This window comes from Physella acuta, unplaced genomic scaffold (genome assembly GCF_028476545.2).
Source record: "Physella acuta isolate Inbredline_101_S28 unplaced genomic scaffold, ASM2847654v3 ptg001249l, whole genome shotgun sequence".
NCBI classification, from domain to species: domain Eukaryota; kingdom Metazoa; phylum Mollusca; class Gastropoda; family Physidae; genus Physella; species Physella acuta.
This window is the reverse complement of record NW_026732765.1, coordinates 252,155-269,314: the sequence shown is the minus strand read 5'-3', so window position 1 is coordinate 269,314 and position 17,160 is coordinate 252,155. Positions and strand designations below refer to the sequence as shown.

The window sequence follows — 17,160 nt, the reverse complement described above, 5'->3', positions numbered from 1 at the left end:
TTGGTATTCGTAACATTTGTCTTACCAGTGTTGTTATCCCTATGTTACCAGTGTTGTTATCCCTATGTTACCAGTGTTGTTATCCCTATGTTACCAGTGTTGTTATCCCTATGTTACCAGTGTTGTTATCCCTACGTTACCAGTGTTGTTATCCCTATGTTACCAGTGTTGTTATCCCTACAATGAAATAACTCAACCAGGCTCTGGCACTTAGCCCTAGCCCTTATCATTCTTCAAGCATTTGAGTACTCTTTTTCCATCTGTTTTGTCTATCCACAATACGACATCCAGGCATCTTCGTCATTGTATTTGTGACGTGTTGAATTGCTGGTACAGGCCCCACAAGCAAGGGGTCAAACACTGAACCTCGAGCATTATGAGTCTGTACTTAATGGTTCTATTGCTACTTCTTCCTGGTAAGTCTGTACTTTTTTTTTTTTGCTATTTCTTCCTGGTAAGTCTGTACTGAATTATTTTTTTTGCTATTTCTTCCTGGTAAGTCTGTACTTAATGGTGTTATTTCTTCCTTGTATATCTGAACCTAATTTATTTGCTATTTCTACCTTGTATATCTGAACCTAATTTATTTGCTATTTCTTCCTTGTATATCTGAACCTAATTTATTTGCTATTTCTTCCTGATAAGTCTGTGCTTAATGTATTTGCTATTTCTTCCTGAAAGGCTGAGGCGTAGCCACCCTTCCCGGCGCCCGGGGACAAGCTTTCAATTTGCACCCCCTCCCTTCAAAATTTCGATTTAAACCCCCCCCCCCCTCAAACTTTCAATGTGCACCCCCCTTCAAGATTTCGATTTGCACCCTCTCCCCCCCCCCCCCCTCTCCAATTTTCGATTTACGCCCTTCCCCCCTCAAGCTTTCAATTTATTTTTCCAACCCATTTTGGCGCCCCCTAAGGTCGGCGCTCGGGAATATATGTCCCCCCCGACCCCCCCCCCCCCCTCCCAGCCCCCCTCGCTACGCCTCTGCTGGAAGGTCTGAACTTGAAATGTGTTGTGTATTAGCTTAACTTAAAAATACAATTACAATATACCTAGTGGTGAAACGTGGACTATAGGGGCCTACATTAATTATATACTAATTTGCATCTGTTTTTAAATACCCACATTTGTCTAATTTCTGGGATAATCAATAACGTCTTTCTTCTTGTTTATACAGCAATCCAGTGTCGAAATGATTCTTTTAGAGCTATAATACTTGGCTTTGAGCGAGATTGCATACATTCGTATTGTAACTACACGGGGCGGTTGTACGGTTATTTTTGGCACCCTTTCAAGCAATACCCGCACGATTATCATTGTGGCATTCTTTTAGTTGAATACTGCCGTAGCAAGAATGTTAAAGATTGTGGTGGAGATGGATATTTCTCTGAATGGGACTATGTTAGTATTTAGAGTTTTCTAGACTTGCGTAATATATTTTTTGTTAAACGTATTCATTTGTTTCTAAGGATTGGCTATTTCACCTTTATTACTATTTGTAGTTTATAAACAAAATATTAAATTTTTATTAAAAAATTATATATATATATATATATATATATATATATATATATATATATATATATATATATATATATATATATATATATATATAAAGCAATGTATGTCTGTGTGTCTGTGTGTGTCTTTTATGCATTACCACACCTCTTATCACATCGCCGTGAAACTTTGGGAAGTTGTTGAGAATATTCCTGGGGAGGTTTCTGCGAAAAAAAAATTTCAAATTCGCAGGGGTGGCGCCCCGACACTGCGTGATTTGTTTTTTTTTCTATATACGGTATATAAAAATAAAAGTCGATTTTGGTTTGGCATCGTTCATCCGATACCCATGAGACTTTGGGGAGTTCATTATACCACTCTAGGGAAGGGTTCTGTAAAAAAATATTTTTTAATTTCGCAAGGGCGGCGTCACGGGAGGGTCCGATTTTTCTCTATATACGGTATATAAAAATAATAAAAATGGATTGCAGTGACACCGTTTATCCGATAGGCATGAAACTTTGGGGAGTTCATCATAAAATTCTAGGGAAGGGTTCTGTAAAAATCATTTTTAATTTCGAAGGGCGGCGCCACGGGAGGGTGCGATTTTTCTCTATATACGGTTTATAAAATTTCGGTTTCACACTGTTCATCCGTGTACCACGAAACTTTGGGGAGATAATTAGATCACTCAATTGTAGGGTTCTGCAAAAAACATTGTGTAATATTGCAAGGGTGGCGCCCCCGGGGGGAGCGATTTTTTTTCTCTATACACGGTATATAAAAATAAAACTCGGATGCGGTTCATCCGAGTGCCAAGAAACTTTAGGGAGTAGATGAGAATACTCCCGAGAATATTTCTGCGAAAAAGAAAACTAAAGCTTTTTATGGGCGGCGCCATATAGGGTACAGCTTTCGTCAATACAAGGTTTGGTGCCCAGAGTTTTAGAGCGACTATGTTGGCACTTGGCATCCGTTAATCGAGCGTCTTGCATAGCGAGTAAGGGGTACTACTACTACTATATTTAGCGGTAAAACTACAACAGGCTTCTAAAAAACTTTGTAACGCGAGGAATTCCTTCTGTACAGTTTCGTCACTTTGCGAAAGATGAAAAAATAACTTTCTGAATATGAGGAGCCTACTGTAGAGTTTCGTCACTTTGCGAATGATGCAATAAGCATCTATTATTAGAAAATCCAGTCAGAAATTGAGATCGAGCATCTAATAATAGACCATTAGTAACGCTAGCATATTGCATCAGTCACACTGATATTTAAAACACGTCAAATAATTTGTTTACGTGTTAAAGAAAAAAATCCTGTTCATTTATGGCACTTTAGCGAATGACGAAATCTGCGTCATTATTAACAGGATGCTATTTGGCCGATGGCGCCTGTTATTTTTAAGGAGCCAGGGGCCGTACGCCGCGCCTATGCGGTAGTGTAATCAGGGGGTGGGGGCCCTGAGAGCGCCCCTCTACGTCTCTGACACAGAGGCGGTCATCGAAGTGTGTTCTACCATATTATTTCGGTGAGTTATTAATGTACACTCAAGGTTTTCATGCGGTAGTGTAGGTAAACCCGTGTCCTGATATTTATGATCCAAGAACAGGCATTGTTTACATTTAAATAACTCATTTTTAGAAAAGAAGGTCACGCGTCTAAGAACATATAATTGATCATGCGTTGGTGAAATCCTAATGTATTTCGTCAAACTTTCTTCTATCCCCGCGACAACGCGCGGGGGTCGGGTACGCTAGTACATATATAAAACAATGTATGTGCGTCTGTGTAGGCCTATCTGTCTGTCTGTCTTTTATGCGTTACTACACCTTTCATCCGATCACCATGAAACTTTGGGAAGTTGTTGAGAATACACCTGGGGAGGTTTCTGCGATCCAAAAATTTCAAATTCGCAAGGGCGCGCCCAGGCTGGGCGCGCCCAGGCAGGGCGCGATTTGTTTTTTCTCTATATACGGTATATAAAAGTCGATTGCTGTCTCACACCGTTCATCCGATCGCCATCAAACTTTGGGGAGTTGATCAGAACACTCCAAGGAAGTGATTAGAACACTCCATCTGTGTGTATGTAAACTCGATAACTTGAGTTCCGTTTCAGTTAGGTTGACGAAATTTCATATATAAATATTATATCGAGTTTGTAGTTTTCAATATTTGACGCCCCGGGCCTTCATGTGAGCTCTATAGCGCCTATGTTCGCTTTAGTGAATTCAATATCCCTATGGATAAAATGGGGTAATATAGTCGTTTACTAAGACATATCAGGCGGTTCGGCCGGCGCCCCAGCATTGTTCATTTTGGCATCCTGGCTAATTAAATTTTTGCATTAAAGTTTGTGTTTATGTTCTGCGTTAGTGATTGCCTTTAGGTTTGAGCTTGTGTTTGACTTTGTGTCTGTGTTTATGTGGGCGTTTGCGTTTGCGTTTGGGTTTGTGTTTATGTTTGCTTTTAAATTAGCGTTAAATTGCGTTGTAGTTTTGTTTACGTTTATGTTACTTTTCTGTTATCGTTAAGCTTGTGATTGTGTTTGCGTTTTTGTTATCGTTTTTGTGCGTTATGTTTCCGTTTTGGTTATGTTTGCGTTTCTTTTTGTGTTTATGTTATGTTTTTGGTTGGTTGTGCTTAGGGTTGATTCGAAAAGTAATATATTTCCAAAACCCGTCAATGCCATGTATATGCTGCTTACTAAACATTCAAGTCATAGTCCTTTACAGATATGTTTTTCATATATATATATATATATATATATATATATATATATATATATATATATATATATATATATATATATATATATATATAAAATACATAGTACGTAACAATAACTAACAAGATATAACGAATTAATAGTATAGAGCAGGGGTCGGCAACCTGCGGCTCGCGAGTCGCATGCGGCTCTTTTGATGTCAAGTGGCGGCTCTCAAGTTCCATGCACAAATATTAGAAATTATTGTATCATTTTATTTTCAAAACCCATAACAAATTATATACTGTAAAGAAACACAACTTTAAACATAATAAAAACTCTAATCAGCGAACAATGAGAATAGGTGGGAGTAGAGAGTATTCGGATAGCTGACTGCAGATTGGGCACCAAGCCCAGCCCCACAGCAGTGCAATACTTGCCACTTCCCAAGTGCCGACTTTTTCGAACGTCTTTAAGTGGGGAATGTTATTTTATTCAAAATTCATTTCCCTAACTGTCAGTAATCGTTAATATGACCTGAGTGACGTAGTTTTTTAGTTGTTAGCTTCCTACGGTTGAGTTAGGTAGTGGACTGTGGGGTACGAGTTTACCCTAGGTTATGTGGGGTGGAAGATAAGCCTGGTGAGAACCAAAGGACAGAAGCGACCGATTCACGGTAATCAAACCGATATTCTAGCCAGTTAGTCGGAGTTTGCCTTTTGAGGCCTGCCTGGCTAATGGGAGACACCTCCTGAGGGGTGATGTCAGTAAAGAAAAGAAAATACTTTAAAAAAACTTTTTTAAAAAAACACGTTTTTCTTGTGGACTAAAAACTAGAAAATAAATTTTTCTTCCGACCCTAGGGGATCTACCAATGACTGCTCGTAGATTTTGTGCTTCCTCGAGCTGTGCAGGTTCTTGTGATGACTGTTCATACATTTGATGACAAAAAACGTGGGTACGTTCACCATCAAATTTCCAAATTTCGTGAGTTGTGTGCTTTTCGCTTTAATCATAAATCTGCCCGACCCACGTTTTTTGTCATCAAATGTATGAACAGTCATCACAAGAACCTGCACAGCTCGAGGAAGCACAAAATCTACAAGCAGTCATTGGTAGATCCCCTAGGGTCGGAAGAAAAATTTATTTTCTAGTTTTTAGTCCACAAGAAAAACGTGTTTTTTTTTAAAAGTTTTTTTTAAGTATTTTATTTTCTACTTTTTAGTCCGTTGCTACACATGAAAAACGTGGTGTTTAAAAAGTTTTTTATATAGTTTATTTTCTACTTTATCTAATGACTTGATTAAGTATGACTTGACTAAGTGTTTTTAAATACATAAAAATTTAGAGGATTTTTTATCAAAATAAAAAGGATCAAAAGGTTTTTGAATGCTTTTAGGTAGTTGGCCCACCGTCCATCCCTCCTCGAACAGATTAACTGTCGATTCTCCACCCACCTTAAGCATTAGACTGTAAAACATTTTAAAAAACGTGGTAATAAAAAAAAAAAGAATTGCACACCAACTGAAAAGTTTCTCTTTCAAACCTGACGGTCTATGGGGCAAGTGAAGTAGAGTTCACTTGTTTCTGTGACCTCGGCATATGAAGAGATAGTGTGGTCAGCACTATGCCCAGCCGCCTTTACTTTCCCTAACAGGAGTTAGGTACCCATCAGAGTTGGGTGGACTCAGGGACGGTCTACTGACTTGAACTCGGATTCGAACTCCGTCACACACAAAGTGAACGCCTAATAAAATGTGTATACAAGTGCGGGATATTATTATTACTAGTACGTGTTTGAGAAATCATGTCCTCAATTTTAGGGTCCTAGGGGCGTAATTTAATTAAGCTAATTTAGGTCTCTAATCACTAGTTTTTATGATTGCATCTGAAATTGTTAGGCGAAAATAGCCTGCATGCCGAATTTCAGATCTCTAGAGCAATCAGAAGTGGGCTAATTTTCGTTGTCAATTTTAACAACAAACAAGTGGATTGGGATAGTCATATAATTATATTATTTGATAACTAAGTTTATCATAGCAGAGCTAGCTAAAATAATTTAATATGTTTTGTGCGAAACATTTGTATGTTTTTATATGAATAAATATTATTTCATATTTATAGCTATTTATTTTAAATTAAAAAATTAAACTTGTTTACATAATCCTAATCAAATACCAAACATTGAAATAAAAATGTTAGTGGCTCTTTAAAACCTGGAAAATTTTGTAAATTGTTACTTTTGGCTGTTCCGTCTCAAAAGGTTGCCGACCCCTGGTATAGAGGGTATCTAAATTTATACAGACATACTCGTATATCTATTACTAAATAGCTAGAAAATTATTTTCGGTTTGTGTAACTCGTTTCTTTAAGTTTTGACCTTTTTTTCAACCACCATTTTTTCAGCAATGCGTGATGTGGAGTGTGTGTAACCCTAAAGAAATTTGTGGACCCGATATTCGCGATGAGTGTAATTGCCTCAAAGGGAATCCATACTACTTTTCAATTCGTCCAGTCAATTTTGACTATGCAAAACACTATCGTTTGGTATTTAATCTCGGTGTATCAATTAGCAACACCTTTGATATTACTAAATATCCAGGTAACAATTAGTTGTTTTTTTTTTAAATGTGTTATGATTAAATGTGGTCAAATTGCCTATATTCCCTATACTGTGTATTCACAGGCCAGAAAAAAAAAGCAAAGCAAAACGGTTTTAGGGAGGCTCACTAACTTTGAAATTTCGTTATTTTTCGAGTTAAACATTACCAACGAAAACTAAAGATCAATCTTAAATCTATCAAATACTTATTTTGTTGATAATAAACTCATCTGGAGCTTAATTACTTATTTATATTAATTGGCCACTCCCAACTTTGCAAATCAAAAAGATCCGTGACAACCATGTGCCTGTCTGAAGAGGAGAACTCTGCAGGATGGACCTTGCAGCTGATTTGATTTTAGCAGAATATGCACAGTACATTTGATTTTATTACCACATTTCTATTCGTATGGACACTGTCTTCGTCAGAATAAAAAATCACATAATGGAATTAGATCTAGATCTAGTTCTAGAATTTTTAAATATTTTTATTTAATTTTTTTTTTAAATGGAAGGGTGTTTAAAAAGGAAAACTAAACCCAAATTAATGAAAAACATGTTTAAGAATATACAGTATAGATCTAATCTTTTTAAAGATATTCAATCCCATGCATGTTTTATTAACTAGTGTAAGTGTTTTAGCAATGCTTAATTAGGGCAATTCATAAAATATAGCGATGTCATTGTAAAATTAATCTAACCCTCTTCTCTCACTTGACTTGGGACAGGTGTGTTATTTACAAAGTTTTGTCTATGCTCAGTTTAAAATGTAAAGATTTGTAAGTATTTGATTTATTTTAAAAAACACTGCAATAGCATTCAAATTCATCAAGTTAGCGAGAAATACATTCTAAACAGCGTCACGGGCAGTGCGCGTGACAGACATCTCGCTCGCTTAGTTTTGTCAACCAGAAAAGTTAGCCTATCAAATACACTTAATTAGGCCTATAAAATAAAAAGAGGCCAATCGCATTAAAATGATCGCCTGTGAGCGAAGATATATGCAAATTACAAACATCGCTAGCCCGCCTGCGTTCTTTTGTCAACCAGCGAGAGAAAACTCACAGCACAGTGTGAGCATGCGCTAAATCTAGTCCAAGTACTTTGTTATCCCAAGTTATAATTAGTATTGTAGGTCTAGATTAATATAAAGTTCACATTAAATGTATTTAATTAAGATGTGTGTCTATTTGATTTTTCAAATGTCAGCGCATTAAAATTAATCACCCGAGAGCGAGAATTAGGCCTATGCCTATGCATTCCAAACATCGACACAGACCCCGTGTGTCACACGACTCGCTCGCTCGCGCTGGTTTTTCAGCGAGAGAGGCATCGCCCGCCACAGCGCGGGCACAGCACACATGTCCAAGTCCATGCGTACTTGGTTTACTAAGTACTAATTAGTAATATAAACTTAGACCCAACGCTAAAATTATTTAATTTATCAGGCCTCTAAAATCGTTTTAATATTAACATTATTAAGCCTAATAAATGTATCAACGAAGACCAGTGCAAATTAGAGGCGTAGCGACCCTTCCTGGCGCCCGGGGTCAAACTTTTCGATTTGCACCCCCCCCCCCCTCGAGATTTTGATTTGCACCCCCCTCAACCCTTCAATTTATTTTTCCAACCCATTTTGGCGCCCCCTAAGGTCGGCGCCCGGGGACATATGTCCCCCACACCCCCCCCCCCTCGCTACGCTACTGGTGCAAATAATATTATAATTAGCCTAATTAAAGTTTATGAAATCAATAAGAATTAAGACAAATTAATTAAGCTATAACAAATTTGAAAACAAATAATTAGGCCTAAATAAGCACACAAAGACCAACGCTCTCTACTAGATCTAATTCCAGGGAACAACAAAAAAATAAAAAAATAACAGATCGTTGTGGTTTTAGAGTCATAGTATAATCCAAAAGCAAGGTGAAATATCCATAATTAGGCTTAATTAGTCTAATTACGCTAGCAAAATAAGCTGAAAAAGAGTGTCAAGTGAAAAGAAAATACAATTAAATAAGCAGCGAGAGGATACTACTGTACAGCTTCCGTAACAATAGCGATGACGTCACAATAAAAAATTACGTGCTTTCAGTGACCTTTTTTGGATGCCGATTTCTTAAAATGGATTCAAAATAATTACAATATTTTTTCACTAAACGATCAATCTAATAATACTCTACCTTACAGTGCCATTTAGACACCTAACAGTCCTTTATTTAAAGTTTTTAAACAACTCAAACTATACCCATGTTTCCGTTTGACCTCCATGGTCGGAAGCAAATTTAAAAAAAAAAATTCTGCCAAAAATAGCTTTGTCATCTTCAGATAGCTTAAAATACGCGAAAAAAACGCCATCTTTCGCGTGATAATTATTTTTAAACTTAATGTTAAGGTGGTCTCTCGAACAAAGCAGAAAAAAATTGCCCAATCGTAGGTCCAGGTGAGGTGGCCATGTTCTGGTTAGCAACCAAGGACGCTTTCAAGTTAGTTTAACATAGCGCACAACGCACAACACTAAACATGTTGAATCCAACACAAAATACAACAGAAAATACAACTTGCTTAGTTAATTGTAACGAAGACTAAAAAAAATAATTATATAGTATCGAGCATTTACATATAGATCTATTTGGTACGCTCGATTGTTGTGAAAGTGTTTAGTTATGAGATTTGTTTATAAATAAAATAAATTACATTTTACAGCATTTATAATAACAAGCTTTTATATATGCAATGAAAAAAAGATTTTCTTTAAATATCATTATGTACATATATAATTAACTATAGTTAAACGCGGGGGGATTGCTATATTACAATAAGTATATATTAACTGAATATGGAGTAATCTATTTTTCTTATTTATATATAGACCGGGACACCAATACTGCCTAACGTGGATAGCAGAGGCGTATCCAGGTTTTCGTTGAAGGGGGAGCGAAAAGAGCAAAAAAAGGCGCCTAATTTTTAACACGTTCTATATACGTGTATTATATATATATATATATATATATATATATATATATATATATATATATATATATATATATATATTATTAGCTGTATGTTATTACTTCGCTATGATGTAAAATAAACTGAAAGTAGCACTCTTAAGAAATAAGAAAAAACACACAATGTAGGCCGACAAAACAAAAATTGTATCAATCCAAACAAAACAAAAATATACACACACTACAACCAAAAACAATGAACGTAACACAATCTTTTTTGTAATTCTTGTAAAAAAATTTCTTACAAAATAATTCCTGGGAAATTATTCAAGACAAGTGAAATAGGGGAAATAATCACTCTCTTAGTATAAATATGTATATATCTATACATTTAATTATAAATTTCAAAACAAATAAATAGTTACTTTAGAATATAATCAAATTGTTTAACACTATTCGTGTTTACAATTTTTTTTTGTCTATAATAAAAAATTAATATATCGTCATCATAAATGCCAAAGTATTACAGCATAATGAAAGTTTTTTTAAATCAGAGATTGTATAAAACCACGCTTTTCGTTATTATAGAAAAACATTCGGAATAACAGTCTACATTTAACTAAATTTCGGTCTTTTAGTTCAGATCATATATTTTTAATTAACTACTGCTTCTTTGTGTGTTTTAAAGATCATTTTTTAACATAGTGATAGGTATGGGTTAGATCACTGTATTGATCACACACATTTTTACTGGTAATTGCAAAAACAATATTCACAGAATTTTACGTTTAAAAAGCTAATTTTCTGGCGGCATGGTACTTTGGTACATCATTACGCGTTTTTCTAATTGTACTTAACAGATCAGTTCGGGGTGGGTAGGGGGGGGGTGGGTTCAACTTCATTCACCACTGTCCGGTCACTTTAGGTCAATTATCCAACCCAGTGTATACCTAGATGTGACATTAATGTTGCTCTACACAATTGAGGTGGTGAAGTGTGTGTGTGGGGGGGGGGGGGGGGGAGATAACCAACTCAGAGTGAATATAGCGTCAGTTTTTAGATGACTTTCCTAAACATACATATATACAGTGGCGTAGCGAGGTCGGGTGTTGTAAACGTAGACACTACTAGACTAGTACAATAATGCTTAATTGCTGCATGAAAAGAAAACTTGTGATTTACATAGATGTGCCGACCAAAAATATTTTTTAACAAATATCGTTGTTCAAATCTTTGAGTTTAAAAAGTTTCCAAAAAGGCGCCACTTTGCTGAAAATGGCCAGAGGGGGAGCGGCCGCTCCCCCTGCTCCCCCCCCCCCCTGCGTACGCTACTGGTGGATAGTCTTGATATTTATGTGCAGCTGGATACCTTTACCAAGTTACTTAGTCTGAATAATCTTCATATTTATGTGTTCAACTAAATACTTTTACAAAATTACTAAATTTGGATAGTCTTCATATTTATATGCAACTGAATATTTTTTTTACCAAATTACTACATGTGGATAATCTTGATAGTTATGTGCAACTGAATATTTTTACCCAAATTACTAAATATGGATAGTTTTCATAGTTATGTACAACAGAATATCCGTACCAAATTCATTTGAGCGACACACTGTTATTGTTTTTCTATTACTGGTGTAGCCGTCGCGCGCTTTTCTGCAATATAGTTCTATGCACAGACTGACAAGACATTTTATAATTGTTTCATTAATGCGGTTCTAGTAGTTTAATTTTAGATGTTTGACCTAGTTTATCTAAACAGTTATCTAAATGTAAACAAGGCCGAAGTTTCAACACATTTTTCCAGAAATCTCCTTAGTATTCTCATCAACGTCATATAGTTTCATGTGATAATGCATAAAAGACAAACCACCACAACAGACTAAAGTCATACTTTCATTTACACACTTATATATATATATATATATATATATATATATATATATATATATATATATATATATATATATATATATATATATATATATATATATATATATATATATATATATATATATATATATATATAACAGTTGCATGCAGAATTTACGTGATTTTAAAAGTTTACCTGCCCATTTCCTAATGACAAAGTTTGTTACTCAAATGTGTAAAAGAAAAATAATAAGCATTTGTGTCACATTATTATACATGAAACCAAATGTTAGACATTAATTAGAACAACTGAAAAGATGTATGTGTGGTAGTAGTGGGTACACCATTCGTGTATTATACTTATTAACTTACCTTTGTTTTAAAAAATCGAATACATTGGTGTATAAACCTATTTATATCCAGTTTAGAGTATAACTAAAACACTCATTCTTAACCTAATCGTAAAGACAACTTTAAACTAATAAGCCAGGCATAAAAAAAAAACTACTATAGATAATATGGGATCTGGTTCGTATTATATCACAAAACATTGGACATTCCTGAAACCTTCAACTGCATGGCTTTACACACGATTCAAGAATGCCCCCTCTCTTATCTTCCAAATAATTTTGTAAACATTCCAATGTGAAACTATTAAATAACTAAAGATTAATCGAAACTGTAACATGTAAAAATAAATTGCTTGGAAAAACGGACTATGGTCTATACTAATTACACAAACTATTTTCCCCTTTCAGCCCACCTCATCCATATGTATAGTATATATATATATATATATATATATATATATATATATATATATATATATATATATATGTTTGTGTGTGTGTGTAATTGTATAATAGTATACAGATGACTGGGATCGTGATGTTCCTCGTGAAACAAGCTTGGAATCAAAGGGTGGAAAACGTCGCCTAAAGCCCGGTATTCATATATTCATTGAGATTTTTTTAAAGTAAATAGCACATTTAAAAGTAGAAAACAGTCATAGAAATGCTTATTATGTATAAATGCATAAAATCACTCAACACACGGCACTAAATATCACGACATTAAAACCTTATCACAGAACACAACATTAAAATACAACAATTTCATTAGCTACTTAAAATCTTACAAGGTGGGCTGTGGTGTGTAGAGAGCATAAATAATGAGGAAATTGAATTATTTTATCAAATAATGTTTATTTTGCAAAATAACAGTATGTATCAGATTTGATACAGTATGCAACGGTGGGTAAAAATTTGTTAAAATTGACAAAAAAGTATTTTTTACTTATCATTGAAAATTTATTGAGTAATTATTAATTTGAGTAAAACACTTATTCATCCCAAATCTGGAGCATCAAAAATTCATTTACAAGATAGTAATTTACATTTCTTTTCACAATATTGCTATTACCAGTTATGTCATATTTCTTAGTAATCATGCATCTTTTTATTGTGTAAGTCAATAAGCAGCATCACTTTGCTCAGCAGGACACCTATCTAGTATAATTTGAAATTGTTATTGTTTTAAATGCAAAGTAGTTTTTAATGACTCAAACTTGTTGATATGAAAGGAATTAGAATATATCTACAATGCTGATATTTAGCCATTATTAGAACTTTTTCCTATGCAACGAAACCAGAGACATAACTGTTAGAAGCCAATGGATTGATTTATTTCTGCTATGTCAAAGACTTCAAGCTTTATCTTGATTCCTCTGTGCAATGTAGATCTAGAAAATCCTTTCACCCAGTATACTAAGATAGTCTTTATCCATGGTGTGAAATAAGTTAATCTTGAACAGCCGGGAGGCCTTGCACTAAAAACTATGTTGGTCAGTTCCTATTCCTCACAAATAATAGAAAACATTCATGTGTTTTAGTTAACCACTTTGCTGGACTAGCATCTGCTTACATCTTATGAATGTACATCTTATAAATGTAGGCCTACAGCTAATGAATGTATATCAGAATAAAGTCTACCGCTTTACTTGCTCCGAACCAATCCCTATATTCTCTTTACATCACTTTCTAAGTGTTCAATTTCAGTTACAGTAACACCTTCAACATCAGGTAAATGAACAGATGAATAATTAGACATTAGTGACCAAAGAAATATACAGTCTCTATTTCAGACAAAATTCTTTTGTGGGAATCTTTACCCATCCTGTAAAAAAAAAATGTCACTACTAAAAGAAACTATATATTATTTCTAGATTTATTTACTTTATCTTCATGCATGCACAAATTAAATTATAATTTAAATAAAAATAATGTATCACTGCTACTTTTTATATACTAGAGGATTAGGATTTTATTTGCAAGTAAAATACTATATGCAAGAATGTCAATCAAATATTTTTATGCCATTTTTTTAAAAACAATAATTGCAAGTAATAAGTACAATATGTACTATAGGCCTAGATATTAGATTGTAACTTCATAAGATGAATAATCAAATATTACACCAACTTCACTATCATTTACATTCTCCTTGAAGTCTACCATCTATTTCATTCAGAACAGTTTTGCCACACAATTTATCGCACGCTCTAGACAAAAAGAGATCCTGTAAAAATAAATAAAACAATGTCAGCACTGAAACAATCTCTAATCATTCATGAACTTCATGGATTTATAAATTAAGTTTTAATTACTATTATAAACATAAGTAAACCACTACTGCCTATAGTAATCATTACTGTTTGTGTACCGGTATGAAGTAAATAATAAGTTTACTAAGTATGTAGGCCTATGCCTAATATTATTACTATTTTTCTTCCATAATAATTACTATACTACTTTCTAAGCTTATTAGACCCAAACACTGTCTCTGTGTAAGAATTAGTATGATTAGAGAATTATATGCAAGTTATTCTAAGCAGCAACTAGTAAAAATCAGTCTAATACTATATTATTATTGTTATACATTATGACACTTTGTTTGGTCTTCAATAGCAGCACTACACTGTACACCCCTTATTATAGGCTTATTATAGTAGCACACTGATCATCTGTATATATATATAGTACTGAGTAAGTGCTAAATCTAAGTAAAATTAGTATACAATAGTCTACAGCTTGACTATGTTACTATTGTTACAGATTTTGACACTATTTTTCTTTAATAATTTACATATTATTATTGTAAAAATATGAAAGAAAAACAACCCTAAGCTAGTGTAAGAACCAACAGTTGACTAAAGTCTACCTACTAGATGTTAGGAATTGTTCTATCAACTAATTATTATACTACAGAAAAGTCACTATACAGTAGTCCCAGCTAATGTCATGGTCATACCGTTGCATAGTGTATCAAAACTGTTACATACCGTAATTGGACATTATCAGTACAAGTATAAAGAATAAGTATGCAAACAATTTATTTTTAGGTAAAATTACTCACCTGAGATTGGTGAATTTTTTTTTCAAGAAGAAAAACACGGCCTGTGAATTTTTATTATTTTCTCAAAAACACCTCGATCAGAGCTGTTCGATCAGTGTAAAAAAACGGAATCACACTCGAATTGTGTGAGACGAAACACACCTATAGTCTGTTTCGGGTATGAATTTGGGACCTAAGGTGATCAAGCTAGAGTATGGCGTATTAAAAACTCAGATTTTAACATTTGTGTAGATTCAATGGGGGCTATTTCACTTTGTATCAAAATTGATACAACATGAAATGAAGGGTTAATTTAAACTTTTTAGTCTTTCGTTTGAAATGAAGTTGACACAACATAGGCTACGATTAAAAATATTCGCTTTAAAGTCCGACCAGTACATTGTGATATCTAAAAGACATAGATCCTTCGCAGCAAAGTTTGTTGACGACGCCTTGGCTAGAAATCAATCAGCCATGAAAAACCGTCCAACCGTTTCTTTACTTTCTGTTATCGACATGTTTTTGTTCATTATATTTTACAGAATCAATCCTTATTTATCTGGGAGCTGTGTTTGCCGTAGGTCTTGCCAACATCAGACTGTAGCCAGACACTGAGAGGAACAGCCCAAACAGCAATGTTTGACACAAGATCATGTTTAAATTCTGTGTTTTAAGTTTAGCTTCATTTGGTCTAATTGCAATGTTTGACACAAGATTCTGTTTAAAATCTGTGTTTTAAGTTTAGCTTCATTTGGTCAAATTGCAATGTTTGACACAAGATTCTGTTTAAAATATGTGTTTTAAGTTTAGCTTCATTTGGTCTAATTGCAATGTTTGACACAAGATTCTGTTTAAAATCTGTGTTTTAAGTTTAGCTTCATTTGATCAAATTGCAATGTTTGACACAAGATCCTGTTTAAAATCTGTGTTTTAAGTTTAGCTTGATTCGTTCAAATTGCAATGTTTGACACAAGGTTCTGTTTAAAATCTGTGTTTTAAGTTTAGCTTCATTTGGTCAAATTGCAATGTTTGACACAAGGTTCTGTTTAAAATCTGTGTTTTAAGTTTAGCTTGATTTGGTCAAATTGCAATGTTTGACACAAGGTTCTGTTTAAAATCTGTGTTTTAAGTTTAGCTTCATTTGGTCAAATTGCAATGTTTGACACAAGATTCTGTTTAAAATCTGTGTTTTAAGTTTAGCTTCATTTGGTCAAATTGCAATGTTTGACACAAGATTCTGTTTGAAATCTGTGTTTTAAGTTTAGCTTGATTCGGTCAAATTGCAATGTTTGACTCAAGGTTCTGTTTAAAATCTGTGTTTTAAGTTTAGCTTCATTTGGTCAAATTGCAATGTTTGACACAAGATTCTGTTTAAAATCTGTGTTTTAAGTTTAGCTTCATTTGGTCAAATTGCAATGTTTGACACAAGATCCTGTATAGAATTTTTTTTTTTAAAGTTTAGCTTGATTCGGTCAAATTGCAATGTTTGACACAAGATCCTGTATAGAATTATTTTTTTTTAAGTTTAGCTTGATTCGGTCAAATTGTAATGTTTGACACAAGATCCTGTATAGAATTTTTTTTTGTTTAGCTTGACTTGGTCAAATTGTAATGTTTGACACGATCCTGTATAGATTTTTTTTTTAGCTTGATTTGGTCAAATAGCAATGTTTGACACAAGATCCTTTTTAGAATTTGTGTTTTAAGTTTAGATTGTTTCAATGTCTAAAATAAGAAAAAATACATTCATTCATCTATGTATGCTACCGATTGGCTTCACCGGCGGTATCTATTTATCTTTAATATTTTAAACTACCATATCTAAGATTTTTGTTTAAATCTGTACAATAAATGGAAAAATATGCTTATAGTAAAAAATATATTATTGGAAAATTTAGGACAAGAAACTTTTTATTGATCAGGAAAATTGAAATGAAACAATGCAGATTATAAAATAAACGAAAAAGGAGGGGATTTTATGTACTGTCTTTGTTTCCTTTGTTTTCTTTGCAAACTTTGTTGAGCCGTTTCTATTTGCCATGCAGGGAGATTCAGCAAGATCTGAACACATCAATGCTTCATCCGTCAGCTCGCTGTAAATATAGAAACCGAAGTTTCATTCAGTTTTAACG

The 17,160-nt window shown here is 33.9% G+C and overlaps 1 protein-coding gene across 1 annotated transcript; it reads left to right on the top strand.

Moving 5' to 3' along the window:
• Nucleotides 1–294: 294 nt before the first annotated feature.
• Nucleotides 295–16,672, top strand: LOC131957485 (uncharacterized). Its single transcript, XM_059322326.1, has 5 exons — nucleotides 295–416; nucleotides 1,175–1,398; nucleotides 6,611–6,806; nucleotides 12,509–12,580; nucleotides 15,571–16,672. Exons 1-5 carry the CDS (start codon nucleotides 377–379, stop codon nucleotides 15,630–15,632), a joined length of 594 nt encoding a protein of 197 aa, XP_059178309.1. The 5' UTR covers nucleotides 295–376; the 3' UTR covers nucleotides 15,633–16,672.
• Nucleotides 16,673–17,160: the final 488 nt, after the last annotated feature.

Bases quoted from the DNA above. Each gene is read 5' to 3' on its own strand.
- LOC131957485 (XM_059322326.1), top strand. From the start codon at position 377: ATGAGTCTGTACTTAATGGTTCTATTGCTACTTCTTCCTG. The intron at 1,399-6,610 runs GTTAGTATTTAG...CCATTTTTTCAG, and splicing joins ATTTCTCTGAATGGGACTAT to CAATGCGTGATGTGGAGTGT. The intron at 6,807-12,508 runs GTAACAATTAGT...AATAGTATACAG, and splicing joins TGATATTACTAAATATCCAG to ATGACTGGGATCGTGATGTT.